Raw genomic sequence first — 27,328 nt, 5'->3', positions numbered from 1 at the left:
TATTTGTGAAAAATTCGGTCAATAATTAGCCGAGATCAATTGTGCAACACCGACCACCAACACAGAACAACCAAGAATCTGGAGCAATTAGATCTATTTCGAGCGATTACTGGAGCGCCCTGACGTCCCGACTCATCCAACCTCGTAAAAATATTTACTACGTTCTGATTTTGCTTTGATGTTGCTTGTCGTTGCTGCATGCTCGTTAAACAGGATCGTAATAAATTATTTAAAGTGAGTGAATGTCTCATTATTGAAGGATTAATGTCTACTCGTGATAGTTACACATTTCGGATAACTTTTGGTAATTTTACGACGAAAGTAATAAACGTATGAATTTTTGTCCGCTACTTTTATCGAATCTTGTTGAGTACATGGTCGTTGTAAATTACACCGATGAAGTTAATAAAAAGTTACAAGATTACATGAAGCTCGCTTGTAAATATGCATTAATTCGCTAATAATTTATCAAGGATGTCAACTAGATCAAACGGCTCACGCGCATTTACTAATTACCATGCATGATTAATCGCGAATATTAAACACCAGGAAATGATTTGAATGAGAAATAACCGATTCTTGGACCTAGGATGGTTATGTAACTGATCACCATCGAATTCTAACATGTCGCTTCGACGGCTAAGATAATCGATTCCGAAAATTGCTTCGTCACGACGGGAATTGACTTCGATATCGAAATGGAGAAGATAAAATACAAGAATTCGTTATATCGGAGAAATCGTATTTATTGATAATTATTGGTAAAGATCACAGAAGAGGAAAAGAGGCGAAAGAGTCGCGATACAAGAACGATCAATGTTCATCTGTGACATTCTATTTATAAGTAAAAATATTCCAGGCTTCTCGAAATCGGAGGAACCTGTAATATGATCCACGAACACCAAACGATCCCAACGCGATTGCGTAATGACCGGGAAATTTGATTTTACCTCGCTCGTTTACCACCAGCCAATATCCAGATAGGTGAGAGAGATATGTTCATAACGCTTCTATTTTCGGAAGTGCTATCGAAAACACCGATTTAGTTTCCCTCTGGATGCTGTGTGCCGTGAAAAGAGCTGCGAAGCATCGCGCGCTATTTTCGACTTTAAAACGCCCACGTGTTTCTTGCCCGTCCAGTACGTGTACCCCGAAATGTTTTGCTCCGTGTCACTCATTGGCGTAATTAGGCAGGGACCTGGGGGCACCTGGCGCCCCTAAAATACCTTTCGTTAATCTACACTTTGTGCGAGCAACAGATGTATCATTTTGATTTGGAACATTTTTAGATTAGGTAGGTTGATGTTTTTAAGGTTACATTCCCGAATTTTTTGGTTGGAGATTAGCAGATTATGGGATTTTCAAGTTATCAATTTCTTAAGTTACAGAATTCTTGGATTACTGAGTTCTCAGATTACCGAATTCTCAAGTTATCAATTTCTCAAATTACCGAGTTCTCAGATTACCGAGGTCTCAAATTACCGAGTTCTCAGATTACCGAATTCTCAAATTACCGAGTTCTCAGATTACCGAATTCTCAAATTACTGAGTTCTCAAATTACCGAATTCTCAATCTCACGAATTCCCAACCCCCCGAATTCTCAATCTCCCGAATTTCCAATCTCCCGAATTCCCAGTGTCCCGAATTCCCAACCCCCCGAATTCTCAATCTTCCGAATTCCCAACCCCCCGAATTCTCAATCTTCCGAATTCCCAACCCCCCGAATTCTCAATCTCCCGAATTCCCAATCTCCCGAATTCCGAACCCCTCGAATTCTCAAGCTCCCGAATTCCCAACCCCCCGAATTCTCAAGCTCCCGAATTCCCAATCTCCCGAATTCCCAACTCCCCGAATTCTCAAGCTCCCGAATTCCCAATCTCCCGAATTCCCAATCTCCCGAGTTCCCAACCCCCCGAATTCTCAATCTTCCGAATTCCCAACCTCCCGAATTCTCAATCTCCCGAATTCCCAATCTCCCGAATTCCCAACCCCCGAATTCACAACCCCCCGAATTCTCAATCTCCCAAATTCCCAACCCCCCGAATTCCCAATCTCCCGAATTCCCAATCTCCCAAATTCCCAACCCCCCAAATTCTCATATCCCCAATTTCCCAAGTTCTCAAAAATCCCGAAATTTCCAATCCCCCAATCCCCAAATCCCCAAATCCCAAATTCTCAAACATCCCATCCCACAGAAATTCCTACAACTCCCAGTTACGCCAATGCGCAATTTTTTCCGTTGCAAATGGCGCCGAACAAAAACATTTCGCTACATTTACCAGAGCAACATTACACGCGCTCTCCGTTATAATTTTTCTAATTTACGAGAATCTCATGCTCCGCGATCTCGTTTCTGCCTCTGTTGAAACTACGTTATTTTTGTTCTCTGTGTTTATTAAAAATAGCACTACATCCTTGTCAATGATCATGATCGCGGTATGTGCGAAGTCGTACGGAAAAACTGGAGGAAATTATGAAGATCGTTCAAAACTGCTGAAACACGGATGATTGTTTCGTTCATTTTGATTTCTTCTTTTATAACTCGGCGTAGAAAATGGGCGGGTCACATCCTGGAGATATCTGGTGGTTAACGAACGGGTGCTTCGTCCTTCTTCACTCCTGGAATCAGAAAAAATACTTTGCAACAAAGATACAGTGGCAAAGTTGCAACTTTGCTGTGGAGACTTCAATGATTCTACGACAATAGGCGACAATGTGATCTCTGAGATTAATATTTCTCATATCTGAAGACATTTGTGTATACTTATAATCCTCCGTCGTTAATGAACAAGTGATTCATACACCTAATAAGGAATTCATACATTTTATTCATAAGGGTCATACGAGAACTCATTTTTATTTAAAAGAATATTCAAATGTTAACTTTCTGTGATGCTCAAATATAATGTTAATGACAAAATTAAGTACTTTGCTTTCGAAGTTAAAAATTCGCGACAGGGTTAGAACTTACCATGACGAGGAATGTACTCGAAAGTTAAAACAATCCTGAATACAGCAGCCACAGACAAATCAGCAGAAGAATCAGAATGAAGTAGGTCGTTAGGATGTTTTTTGTCTCGTGAGCTGGTTGAGGCATTTTTATCGTTCACACAAAGATCACTGCGACACCGTAGAGAAAATCTTTATTCACTTTCCAACGATACTGAAACAAGGTAATGAGTCGGCATGATTTTATTTGCAATTAAATGCTGCCTCGATCAATTTTTATCTTCACGCTCATTCGTTTCTTTCTGAATCACTCTTTCATTCATTCTCTGATTAATCGCAGTCATTAAATCAGATCTTATTAGTACGATGACCGAGTAATTTAAATAAAAATGTACCCTACCAAGATCGTTGTACTAATTCGAATCGAAATGTCGAAAAGTCAGAAAAATTCTGACAAAGAGATTCGTGAAAAAGATTCGTGTCACCGGAGATGCGAAATCTGAGCCGATTCGCTGGATGAGCACCGCAGCACTTTGCGTCCGATCTCTGACTAGATCACTCAACGCAGGATACTCGAAGATCCCGAAATTCCTCCAGGAACCGTGTGAAATCCCCACCCGTTCGATCGTGGACCACCGTTGCACCTTCCGTTGTAACTTCTGGTCCAGGATTGGTAGCTCGGGTCCCACCGCCACGAAACCAACGAGTTCCGACGCCTCGGGTTATATTAAGCATCGTGAATATTAGATACAGTTTCGAAGGAAAAAGATTCGATTCATGATCATCGATAGTTAAGGGTTCAAGGTCGCAGATGGCAATACCTTTTCAAGTTCGTTGGTCTTCAGCAACCATTTTGCATCCTTCAAATTTTTACTATTTTCTTGCAAAGACATCGAGGTATTTTCTGAAATAATTACACTTGGAAGTTTGATCAAAAAGTTTTGTTTTTCTGAAATATTCTGTTACTTTGATTATACATATTGCATTTCAATTTTGAACGAAAATATTTGGTTTACAAATAAAAGCAGATGTCAAGCGTAACAATCTTTTAATACTCATAAAATACTGCTGCGTTTTTTACTATATTAATTTTTGGAAATGTGCCACGTAATGGAAGTGCGTATCGCGATTTTTTCCACCTGCCAACTGCGTGTGTTGTGTGTCGAATTTATTGGAAACGTTTCCGAGAACTCCCACGCGTCCATTTTGAAAACGTGACAGAATTCACGTGTGGCGCCACGATGTTCTCTGCGTAACCGAATATAATAAAAATACATTCGTAAGCAAAGAATTTGCTGAGTAGCATAATGCTATCGTTAATTTAAAATTATTGCAATTATCTCTTTATCTTTCTAAGAATTTGTTTATGTATTTTAGGAATTCCTCATATGAAATAAAGCAGACTAATCAATACTTTTAACAAAGTCCTTCGTTTTGATCAATGACTAGCTATTTTAGACTCGAAGTAAAGCACATTTGAGAAGTTCTAGCCTTTGATTATGCACAGCAGCTCCTCTTTAACTAATCGCGTTAAACTCGTCCATCATTTCCAGACCTTCGTCTAATTTTAACTCGTTAACCAAACTAACTTTGATAAACAATGCACGGATATGTCCTATCCGAGATTCGTTGTGGTTTACGTAAGATTCTTCAAGGATATTGCTAATAGATACATTGTGTATTTCTGTCACAATATTGACTTTCTTTATGCATTCATAAATTAGAAAAAGTCCTGGGCCTACAAATAGTATAGCATTTGTAAGTAGAAATATAAACTAAATTCTAATTCGTTAAATTATTAATGTTCATAATGTATTTTCGTATAGATCAATAACGAACACAACATTTTCATGTTCAATATCATTTATTAAACTTTCGTTAATAAAACTTCAAATACAAAAATTGTCAGTTAATTTGATCAGATTCATAACACCGCGTTACGCGTACAGTAGGTACAGAATTATGGCAAGGATACTGTAGTAAACCTAAACTATCAGATCTAAAGATTCCAGATCATAAAGGGTAACCATTCAACATTACTCCCTAACTTTTGCAAGATCATATTTCTTAAAAAACAAAGTTATCCGCAGACATTGTATTGGCACAAGTGAAACAGCCTATTTCGCTGTAGGGAGAAACAATCTCCCTGGTGAATATACTTCGCACGAATGTACAATCGATTTATCACGAGCGACGTGACTCATTGTCAGTTCCTTAATTAATCACTGCGCGTGTAAGTACAATAGGTATAGAGCCGTATAAAACGAAGTACGCAAACAATTGTGTACATAGTGAGAAATCGCTTGACTGGTATCGTTGCTGTTGAAAATACTTAAGCCTATTTAACTGTTAACTATTCTATTCGCGATTCGAAGCGTATTCTTCTCATGGTTTCTACGCAGACTTCGATCACGCCAAGGAGAATCCCAGCACATCCTCTAACGAGTAATCGAACAGTCTTAAATCTAGTTTGTACAAGTTGGCTAACTTCCGGAGCTGCTCGTACGTCAACGTTGAATAATATTTCTCCAGTTTCTTCGACGTTGGCTCGCTGTTTGCCGGCTTGGGTGGGAAGCTGTTAATCGGATCAACGATAAGTATACGCCGTTTTATGGTACATGACGCCTTAAACAGTAGCTTAGTCACATGAGTTAGATTAACTTGGTTTAGAAGGATGAATTTTCAGGGCCATATTTTTATATCGTCAAATTAAAAATTTTAAAGCAGTCACCTGACTGATTCAACACCCATCCTCTCCAGAACCTCGGTAGCATCCTCCACCAAGCTCTCGTACTTGCTAACAAGATTATAATTAACTAAACATGGTTGACACAACTCGTATATCGGCTTCCAGTGCTCGTTTCTCGTTTCGTTGGAAGAATCGTCCGTAACGAACTCCACGAATTCTCGAAACGTAACGTCGTCTCCTTTTCTCAGAGATTCTTCGGTTGCATTCTGTCTGTATCTCTACGAAGGAACATTTCAGTCAATTTAATTTTATCGTCCTTCAAGAATGATACAGTAGTGCATAATAGAATAATATCATTTTTAACGAAGATATAATGTACCCTAATTATTTTCTTGCCGAACCGAGTCTGAAAGTACTTAGAGCTTCTTTCATGCTTCGCCTCCAATTTGTTCCTGTAGGCTGACAACAACCTTTCGAGTGGATGTCTGACGACTATCAATTTGTCGTAGGTCATCAGCATCCGCTCGATCTCGGGCAAGGTGTAGTTGCTCAGCCTCTGAAAGGTAGCTGAAGAATGCGCCTGGTCGGCCGGTATTTCCAACGGGTCGCTACCTGGCCATTTCCCTGTGGCCACCATCAAAACTCGTTTCCAATTGGTGCAGGCAACCTGCAATCATTTTCAATGCCAATTAGGGTTATAATTTTCTCCTTAAATTCTGAACTGTCAATCACGGCTTAAAGTACATGAATTACGAAATACGCGACTGCAATAAAATATCAGACACTTGTGCAGGGGAAAGTTACTTTTGTTAGCTAATACTTGTGATATTTCTAAAAGTCCAGCAAACAGGAAGCGGTGCTGTGAAAATATTTACCCATCCTCACACCTTTCTGGTTAATTCTGATATTTACACCTACTCGGTAATTCGGAAGGCAATCGTTGGCCAAAAAGGTGGTTGACATTTATGTGTCTCTTTCTCTTCAAATACTCTGAGCTTACATTTTATATTTCATTAAAAAATAGTGTCAATTTCTAGACATGTCTGTATATTAATGATATAATTGCAAATGATATGATTGACTCTAACTTTGTTAATATTATATTAATTTTCATAAAGTCAACACTGTTGAAACCCGAAAAGGAAAATTACAGTAGATTGCAACTTTGTGTTTACGAAATTTCACTTCTATAAATAACAATCTAAAAAGCAATCAGTTTCAAAATAAGATTTTAGTAAAGTTTGTGGAATATCTTAAACGACAAACCAGTTTGTCCAAACCAATACAAATATGATGTAACGTGATCTTCAACGTAATAGATTTCTACATTCCTTTGTTAACTTTTCCATGAATTAATTTGGAGAAATTTGATGACGTAAAGAAACAGTAATACCTTCGGAACGTAACAGTAAAGTAACTCGTGCTGTTCGTCCACGAGAATATTCCTGAAGGATTCCGGATTCAGGTCATCGTTCCCAGCCCCTTTGTTGCCCACGATCTCCTCGCAGTTGTATTGTAATTTCTCTTGACGTTCGACCAACGCCGATCTCGCCAAAGCGTTGGGTCCTGTCCACGAATACAAAGATCCTTCCGACTCAAAGGACCTTCTCTTCTCATCGATCACCGTATTCGCTTTTGTTATCGAGCTTAAAACATTGAGCAGAAGCACGACTGCCGCCCAAACACCGCATACTGTCATCGTCCTCGTCCACCCGGGGCATTGAGTTAGTTTCAGTGTTAATTGCGTTTTAAACGTATCTGTGAAAAAAGATGATCCTTTAATTTTTCAGAGGAAATTTGTAAGTCTGATAATTGTACAGGAGTTTAAAAATTTTATGATTAAGGTTCGTACTTGAACGATCAAAAATTTGGAAAATTTACCAAATCGAAAATTGAAGAATATAAAAATCTTAAAACTAGCTTCGTAGAACGAACAAACACCGAGCAGATTATTGCAGAGACTAAAAGTATCTCCGAACGCTAAGCAAGTGGACCGAAAACAAACTGCGAGAATGGTAAAAAGTTAAATGCACCTAATCTCGTTAAAAAAAGATAGAAAAAAAGTTGTAAGCTTGACTGGAGCAAGTAAGAGCGATCTTACTCTGATTCTGGTTTATCTTTGGGAGCAAAGTTCGCTCGACTATCGTTCGCTTCCCATACACTCGGTGATCCGTCTGTCATCCGCTTTCTCGCGCAGGGAAGACCGCCCTTTATGCACTTTTGCCAAGCTTACTCAGCCAGTGACATTTTTGTCCGGGGAAATCCGCGTCGCGCTTACTCATCGCCCTTATTTTAGTCGGGAATTAAAAGTTCATCGATTCGGCACTGAAACGATCTCGACGGAAAAGAAAGGAAACCAGGAAAACAGCTGTGTGACACAGAACGAAAAGCGGAAGGTGTAATAACCAGGTCGAGCGTCTCCGTTTCGTGTTCCGTTCCAATTGAAATCTCTTTAAAGCCGGTTGTGTGAACGGCCAGTGCACGGTACATTTGACATGTAGATATGTAGAGCACACTTTTCCTTCGATAAGCATCGGCTGCACGACGTTTCACTCGGATTTAAGGTCAGCTTATTTTAATGGAGCAAAAGATTTTATGAAAGAGACAGGATTACGAATAAAGAGTTGCTTCATTCGGAAAGGCTACTCGATTTCGCAACTCGTAATCTTTTTGGGACATGGCGTAAGTTTTAATAAAAAGGTATTAGAAAGCAAGGTACAAGGATTTTTGCAACTTTGATGCGATTAAACCTGTTGCAAAAACTAGTGACTAGAAGAAAACTTAAACGCGATAGTTTATCGATTTACTGAAAATTGAAAGTTGTATTTTGCAACGAGGACGCGATGCTACATTTGTAACATTGTAAAGGCTGGAAACACAGCGGTAATTTCTGCTCTGAATACTCTTTAAGTCATCGCGAGTCGAAATTGTAGTACCCGTTACACTAAGCGTATAATCTCCGAGTGAAATATGGCGGAGGAAACAGGTAAGTCAACTTGTAATATGGATATTAGTAAAGTCGATCGTCAAAGACTTCCCAGAAGCTGACCTTGTTCGAACGTTAATGAATGAACAACGTCGCTGGCGGGACAAATTAAATCAAATCTCGACAGCTTCGATACGATCTTCATTCAGTGTATCGATTATGCGACTTACGCAAGGAACACCAGCATCGCTGTAAATCGAATTAGTAAGTGTTTGACGCGTCAGAGTACAATTGCTGAACAATGAACAATGTCGCCAATAAAATCCAGCGTTTTGTTGCGCAACGAGATCGGAATCCGTTCTTGACCGTACCAATACCCCTTCCATTCGACATTAACGGCACAACAAGAAATAACAGTTTATCGGTAATTTTGATATTGATGCGAGTCACGTGTTGATTTACAATATCGAACAACAACGAAATTGTACAATTTGTCGATCGAGGAAACACACTGATCGTTCTGACTCGAATTAGACTACTGGATGGGTAGAATTTTATACAGCCACGATTCTTTTAGTCATATATACAACTTAACGAGCTCGGAATTTGTTTATTTGATTAAACCGGGATTTGTTAGAAGTTCGTGGATCGCGAAAAATTGTATTTGTAAGTGGAACTTTGGAATTAATTTGGGACTTTGAAATTAAAGAATTTTAAAATTGGAAGCTTTCGAAAGTTGAATTTTGGGAGTTGAAATTTTAGAAGCTGGAATTTTGAAGCTCTTACCTATTTGGGACTTGAAATCTTTGAGACTTTGCAGGTCTCAATTTTAGTCCTTTAGTCATCGAGTCTTCAGAACAATTTTTTAATTAGAAGACATAAATTCGATAGTTTATATGTCGAATTTTATTACCGTAGAATTTCAGACCCTCACATTCGAGTCTATGGTCAAGCATTTTTAAATATGTGATCCTTGAAACGTTGAACCGTGACACGTCCCAAGTCCAACGAAAACTGTCCATTCTCAAAAATGGATTCCGACTCTCCAAATTTTACGCAGCCCTCTCACTGAATGCTGCTTGAACATCGCAACCTTATTTACTTTGTGTTGAAAGAGACTGACCTGTTACGTGATGGACCCGTGCACAGTAAAAATCTACGTGGCGTAATCCATGAGCTCATGAACCTCCGAAAACACGTGTTGAGATGCTGGTCAAAAATTCATGAAGCTCCGCCGGTATCCTGGGTAGGCAGATCTGAGATGATGATCGAATTATTTTTCAATGAATTTTATTCCACGATCGTTGAAAGGTATAAACAAATGACACAAAAAAATCACTGGGAGCACCGGGAGGATTCCGAGGCACGCACTGAGGAGGAGTGGAACGATAGTGTGCCGGTGGAAGACTCGGCTATTGCCTCGTCTCGAAAGACCTTCTCTGACATAAGGATAGAACTTGGCGGTCGTTTGTGGAAGTGAAAGAAGCTGTGCGCGCGCGTCAACCACATTTCCATCCTTGTTCCCTCTTTAGCAAGTACGTTTATCGTCCCTTTTCACCTGTTCCCACTTTCGACTCGACTCTCCACCAGAAAATTTCGAAGTCCCACGTTACGGTGAATACAGGTACTCCTTTTACCTGTATTCTGTTTTCCGTGTATAATACAAACTTTTTATCCTTTTAGGACTGAACGAAATGTTTCGTAAATAAGATTCCTACACCTCGAGTTGACGTAACTACGCAGATTTCAGAAACGGCCTTGGTATCCTTATGTTAGCGGGCACTCAGAATTTAATTAAACATCCTTTATGGCTTTCACAATGTTTATCTCGGAGAAACTTATTCAGGGAAGTCAAGTAATTAACGATTGTGGTTATTCAAAAATGACATTAAACTTTAGCTGATCAAAGATATCTTTTCAAGTTAAATTATCAAGATAAAATTAGAATAGAAACTTTCAATTAAAAGTTGTACGCTATTTGTAGAAAATTTATATCGTTCAGAATCTTGATTACAACACCCATGAATAACACAACACCTATCAGTTTAATTACCTCGCATCGTGCATAACTATCTTGTGTATGATGTTGAACTTCATAATAGTCATTCTTTCATTTCAAAGTCAAGTCAAAGTTCGTTTCAGAGGTTGTAAAATTCTAAGATTACAACGCTCCGAGATAACGTAACTGCAAATGTTCGCAAATATAGGGCTGCAAAGTAGAAGAGTCGTGAAAAGTGACAAGTTTGATAAAAGGTTAAAAGTTGCAACATCGAAGAAAACTTGAAAGCTGTATGATTTGAAATTTGAAGATTTCAACATTACATATTATGTGACCAAATGAATAAAATATGATGTTACCAAACTTAATCGTTTCGAAACGTGCTATGATTTTATAGAAGCGTTATGGATCCTCCCGCATGTGATCTTTGACACAAATCAGAGTTCGAAGGTCGTGCGTTATCCTCGCAAATAAATGACTGCATCAGCACCTGGTTACAGCGATTCGAGTCCTGCAACAGGAAAATCGAACGAAAATAATATTTGTCATTTCGCATATATTATACATTTATTAGAACTCCGTGAAAATCATCGTCATTCGTTGGCTCACAAGTGCCATTACCGCCGGAGAAAGTGCCTAGCCTTCAATCGCCGTTCGGGCTGCGGGCAACTTTAGTCTCGCTCCGGCTTTCGTTACCCAACCATCAATAGGAAATAAGTGATCGAACTTCAAGGAGACTATTAAATTATCGTACTGAGATAAAATTAATCTCCCAATAAATAATAAGAGAAAGAAATCGGGGCGCGAATCGCGATACAATGTCACGTTCGTGAACACAAGCTAATTGTGCTGCATTCGCGAATCAAGAAGCCGGAGATCTGCCAAAGGATTTAGGTAACAAATTTTACGAATCGACGAAATATAATTCCATGTGCTGTCGTCGACTTTAGACTTGACGAAGTTCTCGAACGATTAAAAATAATTCGCATTCTTTCGCCGCGATTTCGTTGCAAACATCTCTGATAGTTTCTTCGTATTGTAATTATTTTGTACGTGTAAGTAAGAACACATCAAAGATCCGCAAATTGTACCAATTAAGAAGTTATTTTAAATTGTGTTTATTAATCGCGCAATAGATATGCAGTAAACGTTCGGTAACGAGAGACTGTCATTAAATTTTCGTTTCGAAACGCTGCGTTTCGAAACGTTCGCTATCGTCCAAATATTTAATCTATTAAAATGTAATACAACTGAAAGTAGCTGAAGTGCTGAATTATATAGGGTTCTAGGAACATAGATGTCTAAGAAATCTGAAGATATTGGGACCCAAAAATATAATAATCATAATGTACATACAGACATCATTCAGATATTTAGGAAACTTAGTATCTAACGAAGCATGACTAGAAATCGTTTGACAGATTAAATGACCCAATTTACATTCTGTTGAAGGAAAATGTTGCTGCAATTAGCATTATGGCTGGTTATCGTTTTGATTCTCGTTTGGCTGTCATTAAATTACATCAGCAAACTCGTGAACGCTTTGTGGGAAATCTTTTTGCCATTGATCGGTACCAAACCAGTTGATCTGCGCTCCAAGTTCGGCGAATGGGCAGGTGAGAACTGTTTAATGTTATTTGACAAACACTTGTACGATGTTGTCTTATGCTCGTACGACATTGTGTGCTCAATGATTTTTTCTCTTTTCCTGTTTTGTACTAACACTAAAGTTTGCAGTGGTAACGGGCTCCACCGATGGAATCGGCAAAGCTTACGCGAAAGAATTGGCTACAAGAGGGTTGAACTTGGTACTGATCAGCCGGACACTGGAGAAATTAGAGAAAACCAGAAATGAGATCCTGCACGAGAATCCTGCGATAGAAGTGAAAATTATAGTGGCGGACTTTAGCAAGGGAAAAGAAATCTATGGGAAAATTGCGGAACAATTGAAGGGTATTCCTATTGGAATCTTAGGTAACTGACTGATTATGTCTTCATATATTGATAATTAGTAAGAAAATCTGGAGCTGATGAAATTTAAACCTGAGAAAGCTTAGATCTAATCTTAGAAAAAATATAAATCCTTTATCATCTCGCTGGGTTCCGTGATTTAATATTTGAATACAACAAAAATCTTCAGTGAACAACGTGGGCATGCAGTACACCTATCCGATGTACCTTGGAGAAGTTCCAGAGGATGAACTGTGGGACATTATCAATATAAACGTCGGAGCCACCACTTTAATGACACGATTAGTCATCGGGCAAATGAAGGAACGTGGAAAAGGGGCTATCGTGAACATGTCATCCGGTTCGGAATTGCAACCATTACCGCTTTTAACTGTGTACGCGGCAACAAAAATGTACAACAAAGGCTTCACCGATGCGATCAGAATCGAATACTCCAGATTCGGGATAACTGTACAGCACTTAGCTCCGTTCTTCATAAACACGAAGATGAATGCGTTCAGCGATCGACTACAGGTAAACATCGAGCGATATCTAATCGATTTATGAACGAATATGACTTTTCATTTTGGGTTACAGGTAACTACTTTTCTTGTGCCTAACGCGACGACTTATGCGAAAAATGCGATTTCCACGCTTGGTATCATGAATTCGGGCGTGGGATATTGGGGACATGCGATTCAACAAATAATCGTATTACTTGTTCCTGAACATGTCAGAATGAAAGCTGGAGAATTCATGAATCAAAGTTTAAGACAAGATTATTTTAGACAGAAAAAAGTTGACTAAATGTTCTGACATATATCGTACATGTGTTGTTTGTCAGTAGTATTGTTTTATTTTGTTGTTAATTTAATGAAATTTAACATATAATTTATGTATGGTGATTGAAGCGGAAGAGGACTAGAATGTAGGAAAAAACCAAAACAAAAACTTCGTATTATGTAAATAACACGATCAAATTTGATTTATACCTGTATTTTTTGTGTTTATTGACTTTAGAAATAAACGAAATGTCATTAAACCTTAATGTCTTCGTATACAGGTTTCAAAATAGCCTGTTTAAGTTAATGCCTAAACTCGCGATCATTTTAAACATGCTGCTTTAAATTCTATCGCAGAGAAATAAAAAACTTAATGCAAATATCACAAAAACTGTTTGGTGTAAATGATATAGATAATTCGATGCAATAACAATTTTAATCTCTTTTTAAATTCCCGCTTAACGTATCCAATCTAGAAGTAAATAAATATTTTCCTATCATTGAAAAATTATTATTATACTATATAAAATAGAATGTCGAACAATAACTGAATGACCTAGAGACATAATAATTATTATATAAAGTAAACATTAAATAAGATATTAAATGGTAAGACATGGATCTGCGCAGAAAATCCATAAAAACGATTCAAACGGAGCATCCCTGCGTACGCATTCTTGGATCACGTGACCTCGACGGTCAAATTCCCGGTAGAAGGGGACGTTCATTCTTTACCCATGCTTCGTAAAGGGAAGACGTTTGAATTTTCTATACGCTTCACATCACGGGCAAGATGAGTCAGTAGTTCACGAAGCAGCTTGCACACGCAAGTGTGCCGACACAACTAACTAATCATGGAGTAAGTAATACGTATCATTGTAAAAAGTCCCATAAATTTATGTGCAATACAGAAGCTATTGCACAGCACGTCAGCCATTTTGTATATTATATGTCATGACCGAGTCCTACATACTGAAAGAGTGCTTTCACCTAACAACTTATTTATTTTTTTATATATTAAAATAATACATTTATTTAATGGTTATAATGCTTTGAAACATATATAAATTGCTAACTTTCAAACGATAAAACTTTCCTAGGTGGTAGTCACAATGTTGCATCATATAATGTTATTAGTTATTTAATTCAAATTATATAACTATAATGTTTTTCAATAATGAATTGCTTTTAAATTATGCAATTGACAAATAATTTAGAAATATCTGTTAATATATCAGAGTCTTAATAAGTGACTTCTTATATAATAAGATGTGTCATCAAAATATTTACTTGTAAATAAAATAAACTCTGTTAATTTATGTATATATTGTATTTATTCATATTAAATGTAATATATGTATTCAAAATTTTCAGAGCCAACATGGCGCTCATTTCGAGCTTTGTCGCAGAGACGACACAAATTTCTTTTCATCGTTTTTTAATTCATCTTGATTGGGATCGCATCAATAATGACATCCAATCAGGACCAGGAGATGTGGTTATGGAAGTTGGAACCAGTTTCCCCTAGTGGGACACTGTCCAATGAAATCGAGGATGATTGGGTTTTGTTTAACGATAAGTCTGTAGATCCTATTAAAAATGCTGTTGAACCTGTTATGTACGATGACCATCCTACTCGTGCACAAGTGGCTACAAAACTTCTAGAAGAACTAGATGAATGGATTAAAGAGGGTAAGTATATGTGTGAAGATTTTATTAGATAATATTATTTTTATCCTGTTCTTGATGAAAAGATATGTAGTTTGTTTCATTGCTGGTATTTCAAATGTTATCAAACCGAAAGACATTACAAATTGTTATGCTTTATACTGTTACGTTTGATATTTATACATCTAACATTAAACACAGCAGCCTTAATACTCTCAGGAACAAAAAAATTATTAGAAGGATCTTTTAAACACTATACTACTGTGTTTGTATATGCATAAATACATGTATTTTACATTATGTACATAGAGCTATAGGTCAATTTATACAACTCAAAATGTATAAATGTATCCTTAACTATCCCAATGCTTAAGTAATGAGTCAGTGCAGTATTAAAGATATTATAGCACATGTAGACCAAACAAACATACTTTTAAATGTCAAATTATACATAGAAGTAAATGGATATTTATAATTTCGTTGTTCGCGTATATGCATCTATTAAATCAATGTTCTCTAGTTTTCAAAAATCTGCATATTAAAATGGTACAAACTAATGTTAACATTTTGTTCAACTGCATTCTCAATACTCCTATCGCTTTCATTCTTCTCACTTCTTCCACCGTGTATTTCAGTTTCCTTTCTTTTTTTCTGGAAAGGAGAGTGGGACAAACTGGTTAACCTCTATATAAACGGCTTTGGTTGAAGGCCGATAGGGGAGTGACGTGCGTTCAGTAGGATTGGAGTAGGGGTGTTAGAGGGGAAAGTCCAAAGATAAGCAGGAGTGGTCTCTCACAGTATTGCAAACTGAACGTACGATTCCGTCGATTACTGTTCATTAGGAGTGAACTTTCTGTTGATGTTTAATCATTCTATAAACTTAATACAGTTTATCATCATTTTAAATTTACAAATACTTCGATTACAGTTATACAAGTGGGAAAATTCTATCCCAGATAAAACTCGTCTTATCCAGAACTTCAGTGTTGATCGTGTCAGTGCTTTTAAACGAAGTAACGAACGTTCAAATTTTTTGTCGTAAATAAATGTAACGCTCCGAATTTTTATTTCTAATACATCGTAAACACTTTCCATTAATGGAAAGTCAACCAATTTTGTTCTGAACGTGATTTTTTCGTAACATACGTTAGCGCGATACACGTGTTCCCGATATCTATTTTGGTTACCAGCAAGACTCGTAAACTTAATCGACTGCAAGTAGCATGTTAAGTTACTTCAAGAATAGAGACGATCGTAAACGGTGATCTTTAATTGATCGATAATTGATGAAAAGTGATTGGTGAAGTGCGTAATAGATATATCCATGTGTATAAATTTGATTTAAAACACAAGAAATACGGTGAAACCAAATAACAGATCGCACACGTGATTAACAATTATTGTATAGATCTATAATATTGGCATCTTTAAAAGTGAACGAAGAAAAAGACCTAGCGTCTCGATGCTCGAGTGTGCTAATGTTGTATAATAGCATGCAGTTCGCATATCGCTACACGTGGAACCGAGAAATAATTGTCAATTCTCAAAAGCTCGTAAAAAGACGTTGAATGAAAGCTTTTATGGTCCTGTAGAAGGGCTCGGCTTTTTCACGTTGAAAAAAATTCGTATTATATATATTTAAGATAACTGTTTTTTTAATTTTTATTTAATTATAACGTACGTGTTTACTACCCTGCCTACCTTCTATTAATAAGGGTTTACGCGAAAACAAACGCACGTGATAATGGCTGCTATATGTTACAGTGGTAGGTTTCCTTTCGCTTACTTTAATTCCTCTCTCTTTCTAGCACCCGTTCCGATGGAAAAATATCTTTATTGCGCATATCAGAGCACTGTTGCCACATTCTTCGTATCATCGAACAACACAATTGGATCGAATCGTCTATAAAAATAGTTATAATGAATTTTGTTACTTTTCTTTTTTTTTTTTTATTTTATACAAACACTGTCACAAATTGCCACTTTTAAAGCTCCAGATTATATACAATGCACTATTCACGTTTTATCGCAAAGTGCAGTTTTATTTGTTATGCGTCTAAAGGGTATTCCGAGTAATGGTATCCACCATTTTTGAACTTCTTGTAAAATAGTCTGTTAAGCATGATTCATATATGAAATTGATTTGTTTTTAGTTCACGATAAATTACGATAATTGGAATTCCCAACATTTGACAGGAAAAGGAAAACAAGTCACTATCATTTTTTTTCTTTAATGATATATAATTTAAAATGGGTTAATGGATAATTATTCTTTATGAAAAATAATGTTATGCTTTTTGTATAATGTATTGCCATTATTACAGCACATAAAGATTTAGATATTTTCAAACTTGAAAAGTTTCGGCGGCGAAGCACTAGCGACAGAGCTTTGGAAATCAAATACATAAAAGCAGATCTATTTATACAGCCTTCTCCACAATACTTTTCCGCTTCTACAGTCCCGTCCAGTGCCATATAACGGGACTCTCCAATGATATGCAGTTTTGACTAAGTTCGAAAAATATTTGAAGAATATATATTATTATTGGATTTGTTTAATATTCTATTAGGTATATGTAACAGATTATTGATAGAAGTTTAAAAATTGCGGATACCAGTCCGCAAAATACGCTTTTATAATTCAAAAATGTTTTTATATCCTTATTTACTTCATATTTGAATTAATTGTCAACATACAATGTATAATAACAATATTCTTCTTTCAAGTAGCATTTCTATGGTTGATACATTATAAATTGAAATTATTTTCTAATAAGCTCTGAAAGTTATTGATTGGCTTTTACTTCAATAGTTCTAATGAAGAACATATACATAGCTGTACTTATATAGATCTATATAAGTAAAAAGTATTCTTATCTAACCCCATGCCCCTTGTATTTAACTGAAGATAACTTACACATTTCATATTAGCCTCTGATAAATTTCCTCAAAGAAATAGGTTAGGGCTAAGTTGTTTAATACAGAATTATATTAAAAATCTGTAAAAGTAATCTACAAAATATTTTGCTGTTTTTCTTTTGTATATTAGAATCTAGAAGTTAAACTATGTTTTTTATAATCTTTAATTAATTTTCAGATTTTATTTCAAAAGATTCTAATACCTTCAATGACGTCAGATTGTGTTCTAAATAACAGATTATAACAATGTTAGTTGCAGTAAGTGTATTAGAAGCCAAAGAAATTGCAAATCAAGAACTTGTTTTTCTAGTTAAACTAGTAATGTCCATGAAATTATATATACATCACTGTACCACTCCTACTTATTCTTCATGCAAGACATAAGTAAAAGTACTGCTAGTTTCTGACTATATACACCAGAAAACTGTCTGAGCTATTGTATTTGAATTTCTATTTATAATATTGTATGTTATAATTCTATACAAATTAAATTTAACTATAAAAGAGAAAAGAAATATTTTTTTATTATAACACTTTTATAAATGTTTTAAAATGTATTCAACAACAAGCTTATATGAATGCTATTATTTATCAGAATCTGATAATGTGCTATCAGTACTTTGATATAAAATTTGTATACCTCAAAACGTCAATTAAAATGAAAAGACAAAGATGCATTTTTATCTCTTTTCATAATTGATAAACGCAAAACAGTCATTTCTGTCTTCATTTTATAATATAAATTTATTTTATATTTGCAGAGCCTTTCTCGGATTGGTTGGAGGAAAAGATAGAACTTCCCATTTTTGAAGAGTTGCCAGTTTCTGAAAGTGGACAGATTAAACCATCATACACCGAAATTACAAAAATTCCTCAGCAAGATAATACGCAAACTTTATTGCAAGAATTTGAAACTGTATTGGGAGACGTTGAGGCTTGCCATCAGATAGTCCCTTCATCAACTTCCACTCTTACACCACCTCAATCACCTCCTCCTCATAAACCGTTAAATGTAAATACCCAATTACTTGTTACTTTACAGCCTGTACAACCATTGTATTCCAACCATGAATCTATATACAGCGTCGTAATTCCTGAAGAAAAATCATGCGAGAATGAAGCATCATTGCAATGGAATACAAAAAATGTATCATTAGATCCATTAAATACAGACGTTGCGCATGATTTAGCTGTGGTAGATGAATATGTACGTTTGCATACGGAAGATATTCCACCGCCTAGTCCGTGTACAAGTTCTGGCGGTAGTTATACTTCATCAGAAGATTCTGTTGATGATCCAGATTGGATTATAGAATCAGGCAAAAGTCACTCGAAACAGTCTACGTATACTTCAACTAAAACTCGTCAAAAACCTTATTCCCGTCCATCTGTAGAGGACAAAAAGGTTCGAAAAAAGGAACAAAACAAGAATGCAGCTACGCGTTATAGACAAAAGAAAAAGCAAGAAATCAAAGAAATACTGGGTGAGGAACGCGAACTCACTGAACATAATGCAAAATTAAAAAATCAAGTAACAGATTTGCAACGAGAAATTGGGTACTTAAAGGGTTTAATGAGAGACTTATTCAAAGCTAAAGGTCTTATCAAATAATCCGTTTATCTATCGATCACAGTTATGTTTACTGATTTTTAATGAATTTATTAATCATACTTTTGACACTAACTTTTTTTATATTAATACTAATAATGTATTGTAGCATATAGACCTAGAATACGATTATTTTCTTTTCTTTAACTAGCCACATATGTAAACACTATCTAAAATCTATCACAGCTTCTTAGTAGGACTACAGAACTGTCATCACATAATGCATAATGTACTTGCCATCTCCGAATTTATTTGTGGTCCGTTAAAGATTAGGAATCAAGATGCATTAAATAATGATGGAATTTGTAAAGTATTCAGCCCTATGAAACTCCATAGGAGTGGAAATTTGCTGATACCGAACATTCTATAAATAATTTAATGCATCTTAACGATGCAAATATTTTCATTCCAATTTTAACCCAATCAAGTTGTTTTCTTACCGAAGATATTGTATTAGAAAATAATAAATGGGTTATTATATAATAAAAATTCATATTGTTAAAAATGTCCTCACTTATATTCCACACAAATGTTATCCAAAACTGTTATTAGAGTTTAATTATTGATAACTACATCGAATTATGGAAATGAAGTACAAAGTTTAAGCCATATACGATTTATTAATAGTTATATTAATAAATCGCTGTAGGTTTTTTTTATATTATATATCGTATAACATAAAATACTGTTTTTTTATAATGTTATTAACATTTTTATTTGATGGATTTGGTTAAAACCAATAAACAACATTATTTTATTGCAATAATTTTATTAAAAGGCTAAAGATAAACGAATTATTATTTATCATTTTTCACTGCACATAAGTAAATTTTTATCTTTATTTACATATACTTAGAACAAATATACTATTTAGTACCTTAACTCAGAAGAACAGAAATGTATCGTATAAATATCAAATAAAACAAGTTTATCAATTAAAAAATATCAAATAATCTGTACAAAAATAATGTAAAATTTATATACATTATATCTTGGTACAAATTTTAACTATTTTTTTCTATTCATACTTTTTTAGTTATCAAATGTAAAAATAAATATATTAAATCATGTACTAAATATTCACGCTCATGAAACAATAAAGAAATATTTTATATTAAAAAAGTATTACAGAATGAATATAAACGTAATCATAACATAAGAAGATTGTGAAAGAGAAAGGATTTCTTTAACATCGATTACTTATACATCATTCTATTGTTAATATGATAATATACAACTAATTGCAAATGACTTTCAATTTAAAATGACTTCTATGCAAAATTGCATCACAAACAAATACAAATATTTACATACACATGGTGTACATCGGTGATGAGCAGATTAAGTGCCCGCCAATATTTACGGGTACCGACATGCACTGCACATGTGTAGCGTGTTGGAGATTTCAAATTCAGAAATTTAGAAACAGAAATATCAAATCTATAAATTTACAAATGTTATATGGAAGGACATCTTACCATATTGCCAGTTTTAATAATTTCCCGAGCCGCGGCAATATAGCAAGAGTCCACTGTTATTCATCGGTACCCGCAAGAATATACCGCTTGCATATTTGTATACCATTCCCTCATGAGCATAGTAGCCCAGCACTGGTGTACATAGGAATAAAACGAAGATCGTGTATATATACGGATAAGTATACATATGCAGTATATATATTTACAAATACGTACATATACCCGCATGCATACATATCTGTGCTTTTATACACGTGGCTTTAGTTAATAATATTAGTCGTATTGTGTAAATATGCCTATTCAGAAACTTAAATGTTTGGTGTAGTTTCTGTTAATTTTTGTTATATTAGTTTATTGCAAGTGATAATATATTATATTCAGCGATATATATCTGTACGCGTGCACTTTTATGCACGCTAAATGAAGAAACAGACTTTATTTACTAAAGCCAATTATAATACAATTATTTACCTAGAAACAAATATTTTAGCAACCGTGATAATTACCATCAGAAATTGAATAATTTATGATACATTTTACAACTGCCTAATTTTATTTTTTTTTATGCATTATAACATACTGTTTTCATTATTTTGATCTACGTTGTATTATAGATTCAAACAATCAATTAAGACTAATAATATTTCTTTACATTAAGAAACCGTATTTATGACATATTATTAATAGTAAATATATTATTAAGTATATATTTTGTAATGGAATTTACAAATGTTCTAAATTTAAATTTTCTTTGTGAACAGAATAGAATGAAAGAACTTATGAACCACGTAACCACGTAATAAATTCTAGAAAAAAGCTCTTACAAATAATATATTATGCACTATAATCAGTAATTTCAATGAAGTGTTTCAGTTTTACTAAATTCAGAACAAACGTACATATAGATATACATTGTTTATTGGATGTATATGAATAAATATTAATTTATGAATTTTTTTACGTTAAATATTAAAAAAAGAATATTAAAAATATATGGAAAGAATGTTGAGTATTGTTAATGAATATCGTATAATTATGCAAGAAATAAATCACGTACACATACAAGAATCTTGAAGTAAATATTTGGTATATAATTTACAAAAGACATTACAATTTTACAGTACCAGTTAACCCAATGCAATATAAGTATAACTTCTTGGAATGTTGCAAACACAAATCATGAGTATTTATAATTCGGTATGTTATATACGTTTGAATGTAGAAATATTACGAACTTCAAATAACAAAAAACATCTCATTTTTGAAGATCTAGACAACTGTCAAGCAGCAGTTAATTGGGTATTAAGTAGCTTTCATTAAACATTGTAAATTTTTTTACTTTAGAATTATAAATATATACAAATATATGGATATTTTAATTTAAAAATTTTAAATAATGCATTAACACAGTCAAGATATTGTTTGATTACAAATAACACCTTTAAAAATTATTAAAAACAAAATAAAATATTAAGTTTGTATCATAAAACTATTTTACAAGCGTACTTTATGTTAAGAGATTTTACAGAATTATGTCTGGAATACAGATATTACATCTTTCGCACTATCTGTTGCAATACAACATCTGATGCCCTAAGTTCAATGTATATCTATATAAATCATCAATTATTTTTACATATTGAATACTCTAACTCTGTTTACCATACTGAAGAAAAATTAAAGGAATATTGTAACTCTTAATTTTCTTATGTTGTAGTATCACCTTCCTCTTGTTCAAGTCTAGACGAACCACATACACGACATTTACAGCATACAATACACGGGGCAGCTAGTAAAAGCAACGGCGACGCAACAAGTAAGAGCAAACCAAATCCAGCAAAAATTCCAATAACTTGTGTTCTGTGCCAAATAACTGATGCACGTGAATGACCCAATTTATTTTTACATGGTCCTTTGTCATAATGTCTCAATAAAAAGTCATCCTATCAAAACCAGTTTAAAATTAAAAAGTTTTTAAAACAAAATTATTTGTTACTATCAGGAATGACTATACTTACATCTAAAGAAGTCAAGCAGTACCAGCAGAAAATATGTTTACATCTTTTACACATCATTTGAGCACATCCTTCATCCTTCTCTATAGGTACAGAACACATAGGACAGCACTTAATGTGATCACCATCTAAAGGTATACCTAATGAAAGATCTGAACAAGGGCCATTATGCCAAGATTCTCTGCATATAGAACAAAAATCTGTAGAGCAATTAGGACAATGAACTGGTCCAATAGGAGTTCCATTCGATCCAGTAGCATTTACTGAACATATTGTTTCACAACCTGCACGTGGACACCAAGCACGTGCTTTGTCCATGGATACATCTATATATTATATAAAATAGTGTTAAAATAAATTACTAAACCTTGTAATATATGCTTTACCCACCTCTATTCAAGCGAAATTTATGATGTTTTTCTACAAGTTCAGGACTAACAAGACTTGATATTTCCTTCATGGATAATATTGCTCCTTGTTCACATTGTGCATCGGGACAACTAATTTCGTATGCACCTTCTTCAATTTCAAATTCAACATATGCTTTCATACACTGCAACATTAAAATATATTATTTCTTAAAAATTTTTACACATAAAGTACATTAAATAACAATCAATACATACATCTTTACAATAGGAACAACCACAGCCCTCTATTTTAAATGTTTTGGAAATAGAAGTATCAACAAGGCATAATTTACAAAAAAGGCGTCCAAGCGTTTGTTGGGAGCCTGCAGGAACAAAGTTGCCTGCAGCTAGACTATAACGCGAACTAGATGCCAATGATAACAAACTTGAACAGCGAGAACAAACTCGACTACGATTTATAGGTCGACCTTCTAGAGCAGAAGTACTTAAACCCACAGCAGTTTCACATTTTCTTAATACTCCAGGGCCTAAACTTAGCCAGCTGTTACCACGAGCTTCTAAACTTGCACTACTTTCAGGTCTAAGTAAAGGTGCATCCACTCCTTTTCCTAGTGCAGTCCTCTCCGTTAATGAAAGATTCACAACGCTTGCTTCCTTGCGTAGCAAAGGTAATCTGACTCCAGAAAGCTTGTTGGACTTTTCAACTTTTTTCTGATTGGTGGTAATTTTATTAGAAGGGTTGACAGATGTCACAGAACTGGTGGCAGTACCCATATCCATTAGTGGAGTTCGTCGTACGACGAGTGAATGTAAGCTGGGCATCCCCTAATTATCAAGGTAAATTTCACTATCCGTTACAAGCAAGAACTGTGCCTACTGATTTTTTTGAACAGTTTGCAACAGCACTTGCCATACAATAATAAAAGATGTATATAAATCATAAAACTTGAAAATGTCACACCCATAAAAACATTTGCCACTGTGTATTTCAATGCGCTCATTCTGACATAATTTCAAAGTACTTTTCATATTGTATCTTTCTTTTCAGATTTTTCAAGCTTGATTTTGTACATTTGCAAAGTGAATGAACAAAATACTGACATCAGTTAAAAAATGATTACACTATGCTTTATATTTTAAAATATTCCACACTTTAATATAAATCTATTAAACACACTAAATTTTTAATGTGATTTTTAAAAAAGTACAAGTTCGTGGCAGCTACTTAGAAAAATAAACTGGTACTCAATTAGTAGGATATAGTAGTAAACTTTTTGATGTATAAAACAACTAGAAGGTATCGCTGGCTTTGAACGTTATTTGTGTTGTACTTGTCAGTTTAAAATATGTATGTCGCAAAAGTAAGAAAATTGCTACGTAATATTTTGCAGATATTCATTATTTGAAAATGTGCATATCTATTCGTACTTTGAATATTAATATTCGCGAACGTATGCTTAGTCTGTTTAGATATTATTCGATTTTATAGTTTTCTTTCTAGTTTCACGGACTTTTCACGTACTATGTCACAAAGTACAGCAAACATGTACACATAAATTACTCACTATTTCCGCCCCCACTTGCTTATACTTTTTTTTGGAAAGTAACGAAAGTAAAGATTATCACCGCGTATATTTGTAAAAAAAATTACCGTTATTTTTTTGTAACATAATATTGCATTTCTGCAACTCACTTAACGCTTGACGCAAGGAACAGTGATAAAATATCGTGCAGCATGAAATTAGGAACTGTTCAGTATTAACATTTTGAAAGCTAGTAAATTTGGAATATATCATTTGTGTATCATTATATATAAGAGTGAATTTTCATAGACAACAAAGGAAGTAATAAGTTACTAAAACTTTGCTCTTTGGTTATTTTCTACTCATTATGATTTATATCATCATTATGCATATATACATGTGTATGTATTGTCGATTCACCGAAAGAACGAGATCGTTTCGCGCAGCTCGAATGAGCTCAGAAGACTCTCCTACCATTTGTACCACACTCCTCTATATCTCGCTTTCAACTTCATCACTAATATACATAGTGAACAAATTATACGAACAGTGGGAAAAAAATGATAAGTAATGCTACTTTTAAGCGATCATATTTATTGACATTAAAACTAATCGTGAAAGTACTGAAATGCAAAACGTGTATGTATTATATTAAGACTTATGTTCCTGAATTCATGGATTTTTGGCCCTTATATCGCCATATTCTTCAATCTTAATATTTGTAAATTTCTAAATCGCTATCTCTTTATGTTTCTAATACAAAATAAAAGATCGCTATGTATGCACGCTCGACGTTAGGATCGTTGCAGGTGCGCCTACGCACTTGTACTGTTGATTACAAAACGTATTCAGCCAATCAGAGACGACATGCGCAGAATAAACGAAAAACAGTCGTTCGGCGGTCCCGTTCTCTTGATGATTCGACAGTACATACTCACACATATAACGATATTAATATATGTATAGATGAGGAATTTAAAAATATGGTAAGTTTTTAAATATTTTGACAATATTCCTTTTTATTTTAATTTAAAATTATTATATTCCTTGATACATCTACTGATATAAGAAATTCTTTATCGAGTATATGTCTTCATAAGTTTCTAAATCACAAAACTTTTACATGAACATTATATGTATAAACCGAAACATTATCTAAATCCTAAAACGAAGTTTAAAAATGATGTAAGCTTTCTTACCACCTCATGTTTCGTATTCGCTTTGCACATTGCGAGTTAATTGCGTCGCAATCAACAATAGCAAATTTCGATACAAACTTTATATACTACGAATGTAACTACTCATTCATACATAAGCAATATGACATACCTGTTACCTTCTGTAAATTATACACTGAAAAGCGGGAAGTTTGATTTGAAACCGCGTTACTACAAAATACTATTTTCTTTATTTTTTTATGTTCATATCGTTTCTGATTTTTATTAAGTTATTTATGTTATATTATTTGTGAACTTGATGATAAAATTAAAAACGAATTAATATAGCGAATTTCCAATGTATTTTATTTCCTAAGAAATTTTATGTTTAAACAAAATTTTAGATTTCTGTGAGCACGCATTGTTTTTCATTACAAACTCATGTAAAAAATGAGCAATCATTTTATTATACAATTTTATGACACAAAGGTGATTAAAACTTAGAAATAAGATATTAGATAATTATACTATACATTTTAGATTGAAAATCTGTATATTTAGACATCAATATATACTAATTCGAAGTGATTCACGATTCGTTTTTTACATCATGAAATTTATGGAGTATTTTACTATTTAATATTCAAGATTTATTACAATAGTATCAAAATTGAGCAAATTATATGTTAGCAAATTTGATAAGTAATAATGAGAATGAAATAAATTCAATAGAATGTTACACTGTATATGTAACATAAGGAAGCAACATTTGTGAACACTTTTAGTGAATAATAATATCAACATCAGACTTTTAAACAATTTCATGTTTTTCTTTAATTGTAGCAGTCTTCATGAAAAATGAATATTGAAATAATTGCTAATAAAAGAAACTTTTGTGACTAGAATACCTTGTTTTGTTCATTTTTAAACAAAATTTGATTACTGATACCACGTTACCGTTATAAATCTTTTTACGTATTACTTCAAATACAAAAGAATTATAAATGTTCAGTAACTAATTTTTACTATCTAACAACATAAGGAATACGTTACGGAACATGGCACAGAACTACATAAAATTTTTACACTGAAACGTTACCGGTAAAGATAGGATATAAACCATATATTGTTAATAAAAAATTATAAGTTTATATTTTCTGATTTTATAAATTAAGAAATATAAAAAAGGCGACAAGAGAAATATTAACTATAACTGTACCGCGGTTATCAGAAATTGTACGAATAATTACAATCAAAAACAATACTTATTACTATACAACAAATTATTTTGT

General features: G+C 34.2%; 4 protein-coding genes across 19 annotated transcripts; 2 read left to right on the top strand and 2 right to left on the bottom strand.

Annotated features, from left to right (window-relative positions):
* Nucleotides 1–4: 4 nt before the first annotated feature.
* On the top strand, nucleotides 5–13,562 carry LOC100881875 (inactive hydroxysteroid dehydrogenase-like protein 1). Of its 4 annotated transcripts, none has more exons than XM_076542291.1 (5): nucleotides 5–144; nucleotides 12,017–12,180; nucleotides 12,302–12,538; nucleotides 12,705–13,048; nucleotides 13,112–13,562. In XM_076542291.1, exons 2-5 carry the CDS (start codon nucleotides 12,021–12,023, stop codon nucleotides 13,319–13,321), a joined length of 951 nt encoding a protein of 316 aa, XP_076398406.1. In that variant the 5' UTR covers nucleotides 5–144; nucleotides 12,017–12,020; the 3' UTR covers nucleotides 13,322–13,562. The 4 variants fall into 4 exon arrangements, with proteins under 4 accessions (XP_076398406.1, XP_076398404.1, XP_012148853.2 ...); XM_076542289.1 differs by lacking the exon at nucleotides 5–144 and adding an exon at nucleotides 164–234; XM_012293463.2 differs by lacking the exon at nucleotides 5–144 and adding an exon at nucleotides 11,238–11,458.
* On the bottom strand, nucleotides 4,796–9,829 carry LOC100881983 (carbohydrate sulfotransferase 11). Of its 4 annotated transcripts, none has more exons than XM_012293458.2 (5): nucleotides 9,689–9,829; nucleotides 7,033–7,397; nucleotides 6,019–6,306; nucleotides 5,682–5,917; nucleotides 4,796–5,525 (listed from the first exon to the last, which is right to left on the bottom strand). In XM_012293458.2, the coding sequence occupies exons 2-5, from the start codon at nucleotides 7,336–7,338 to the stop codon at nucleotides 5,360–5,362; spliced, it is 996 nt and encodes a 331-aa protein (XP_012148848.1). In that variant the 5' UTR covers nucleotides 7,339–7,397; nucleotides 9,689–9,829; the 3' UTR covers nucleotides 4,796–5,359. The 4 variants fall into 4 exon arrangements, with proteins under 4 accessions (XP_012148848.1, XP_012148852.1, XP_012148850.1 ...); XM_012293462.2 differs by lacking the exon at nucleotides 9,689–9,829 and adding an exon at nucleotides 7,741–8,612; XM_012293460.2 differs by lacking the exon at nucleotides 9,689–9,829 and adding an exon at nucleotides 7,492–7,692.
* Nucleotides 13,563–13,994: 432 nt separating the features above from the next.
* On the top strand, nucleotides 13,995–19,981 carry crc (bZIP transcription factor crc). 2 transcript variants are annotated; one of them, XM_003707018.3, is made up of 3 exons: nucleotides 13,995–14,155; nucleotides 14,671–14,988; nucleotides 18,645–19,981. In XM_003707018.3, exons 2-3 carry the CDS (start codon nucleotides 14,766–14,768, stop codon nucleotides 19,493–19,495), a joined length of 1,074 nt encoding a protein of 357 aa, XP_003707066.1. In that variant the 5' UTR covers nucleotides 13,995–14,155; nucleotides 14,671–14,765; the 3' UTR covers nucleotides 19,496–19,981. The 2 variants fall into 2 exon arrangements, with proteins under 2 accessions (XP_003707066.1, XP_012148838.1); XM_012293448.2 differs by lacking the exons at nucleotides 13,995–14,155; nucleotides 14,671–14,988 and adding an exon at nucleotides 15,760–16,730.
* LOC100881766 (putative E3 ubiquitin-protein ligase RNF144A) lies at nucleotides 19,622–26,279 on the bottom strand. Of its 9 annotated transcripts, none has more exons than XM_012293450.2 (5): nucleotides 26,079–26,279; nucleotides 23,612–24,181; nucleotides 23,376–23,538; nucleotides 22,989–23,311; nucleotides 19,622–22,913 (listed from the first exon to the last, which is right to left on the bottom strand). In XM_012293450.2, the coding sequence occupies exons 1-5, from the start codon at nucleotides 26,106–26,108 to the stop codon at nucleotides 22,677–22,679; spliced, it is 1,323 nt and encodes a 440-aa protein (XP_012148840.1). In that variant the 5' UTR covers nucleotides 26,109–26,279; the 3' UTR covers nucleotides 19,622–22,676. The 9 variants fall into 9 exon arrangements, with proteins under 9 accessions (XP_012148840.1, XP_003706964.2, XP_076398401.1 ...); XM_003706916.3 differs by lacking the exon at nucleotides 26,079–26,279 and adding an exon at nucleotides 25,300–25,813; XM_076542286.1 differs by lacking the exon at nucleotides 26,079–26,279 and adding an exon at nucleotides 25,354–25,811.
* Nucleotides 26,280–27,328: the final 1,049 nt, after the last annotated feature.

This window comes from Megachile rotundata, chromosome 2 (genome assembly GCF_050947335.1).
Source record: "Megachile rotundata isolate GNS110a chromosome 2, iyMegRotu1, whole genome shotgun sequence".
NCBI lineage: Eukaryota > Metazoa > Arthropoda > Insecta > Hymenoptera > Megachilidae > Megachile > Megachile rotundata.
This window is presented reverse-complemented; position numbering and strand designations above follow the sequence as displayed.

What these genes read in the sequence shown, in the direction of transcription:
- LOC100881875 (XM_076542289.1), top strand. Translation starts at nt 179, where the DNA reads ATGTTGCTTGTCGTTGCTGCATGCTCGTTAAACAGGATCGTAATAAAT. An exon ending in ATCGTAATAAATTATTTAAA is followed by an intron (nt 235 to 12,016) that starts GTGAGTGAATGT and finishes ATTCTGTTGAAG; the next exon opens with GAAAATGTTGCTGCAATTAG. An exon ending in CGTTCAGCGATCGACTACAG is followed by an intron (nt 13,049 to 13,111) that starts GTAAACATCGAG and finishes TTTGGGTTACAG; the next exon opens with GTAACTACTTTTCTTGTGCC.
- LOC100881983 (XM_012293458.2), bottom strand. Translation starts at nt 7,338, where the DNA reads ATGACAGTATGCGGTGTTTGGGCGGCAGTCGTGCTTCTGCTCAATGTT. An exon ending in TCGGCAAGAAAATAATTAGG is followed by an intron (nt 5,918 to 6,018) that starts GTACATTATATC and finishes GTTCCTTCGTAG; the next exon opens with AGATACAGACAGAATGCAAC. An exon ending in ATGGGTGTTGAATCAGTCAG is followed by an intron (nt 5,526 to 5,681) that starts GTGACTGCTTTA and finishes TCCGATTAACAG; the next exon opens with CTTCCCACCCAAGCCGGCAA.
- crc (XM_003707018.3), top strand. Translation starts at nt 14,766, where the DNA reads ATGACATCCAATCAGGACCAGGAGATGTGGTTATGGAAGTTGGAACCA. An exon ending in AGATGAATGGATTAAAGAGG is followed by an intron (nt 14,989 to 18,644) that starts GTAAGTATATGT and finishes TTATATTTGCAG; the next exon opens with AGCCTTTCTCGGATTGGTTG.
- LOC100881766 (XM_003706916.3), bottom strand. Translation starts at nt 25,356, where the DNA reads ATGGTAGGAGAGTCTTCTGAGCTCATTCGAGCTGCGCGAAACGATCTC. An exon ending in GTTGTTCCTATTGTAAAGAT is followed by an intron (nt 23,539 to 23,611) that starts GTATGTATTGAT and finishes TTAATGTTGCAG; the next exon opens with TGTATGAAAGCATATGTTGA. An exon ending in TAAATTTCGCTTGAATAGAG is followed by an intron (nt 23,312 to 23,375) that starts GTGGGTAAAGCA and finishes TATAATATATAG; the next exon opens with ATGTATCCATGGACAAAGCA.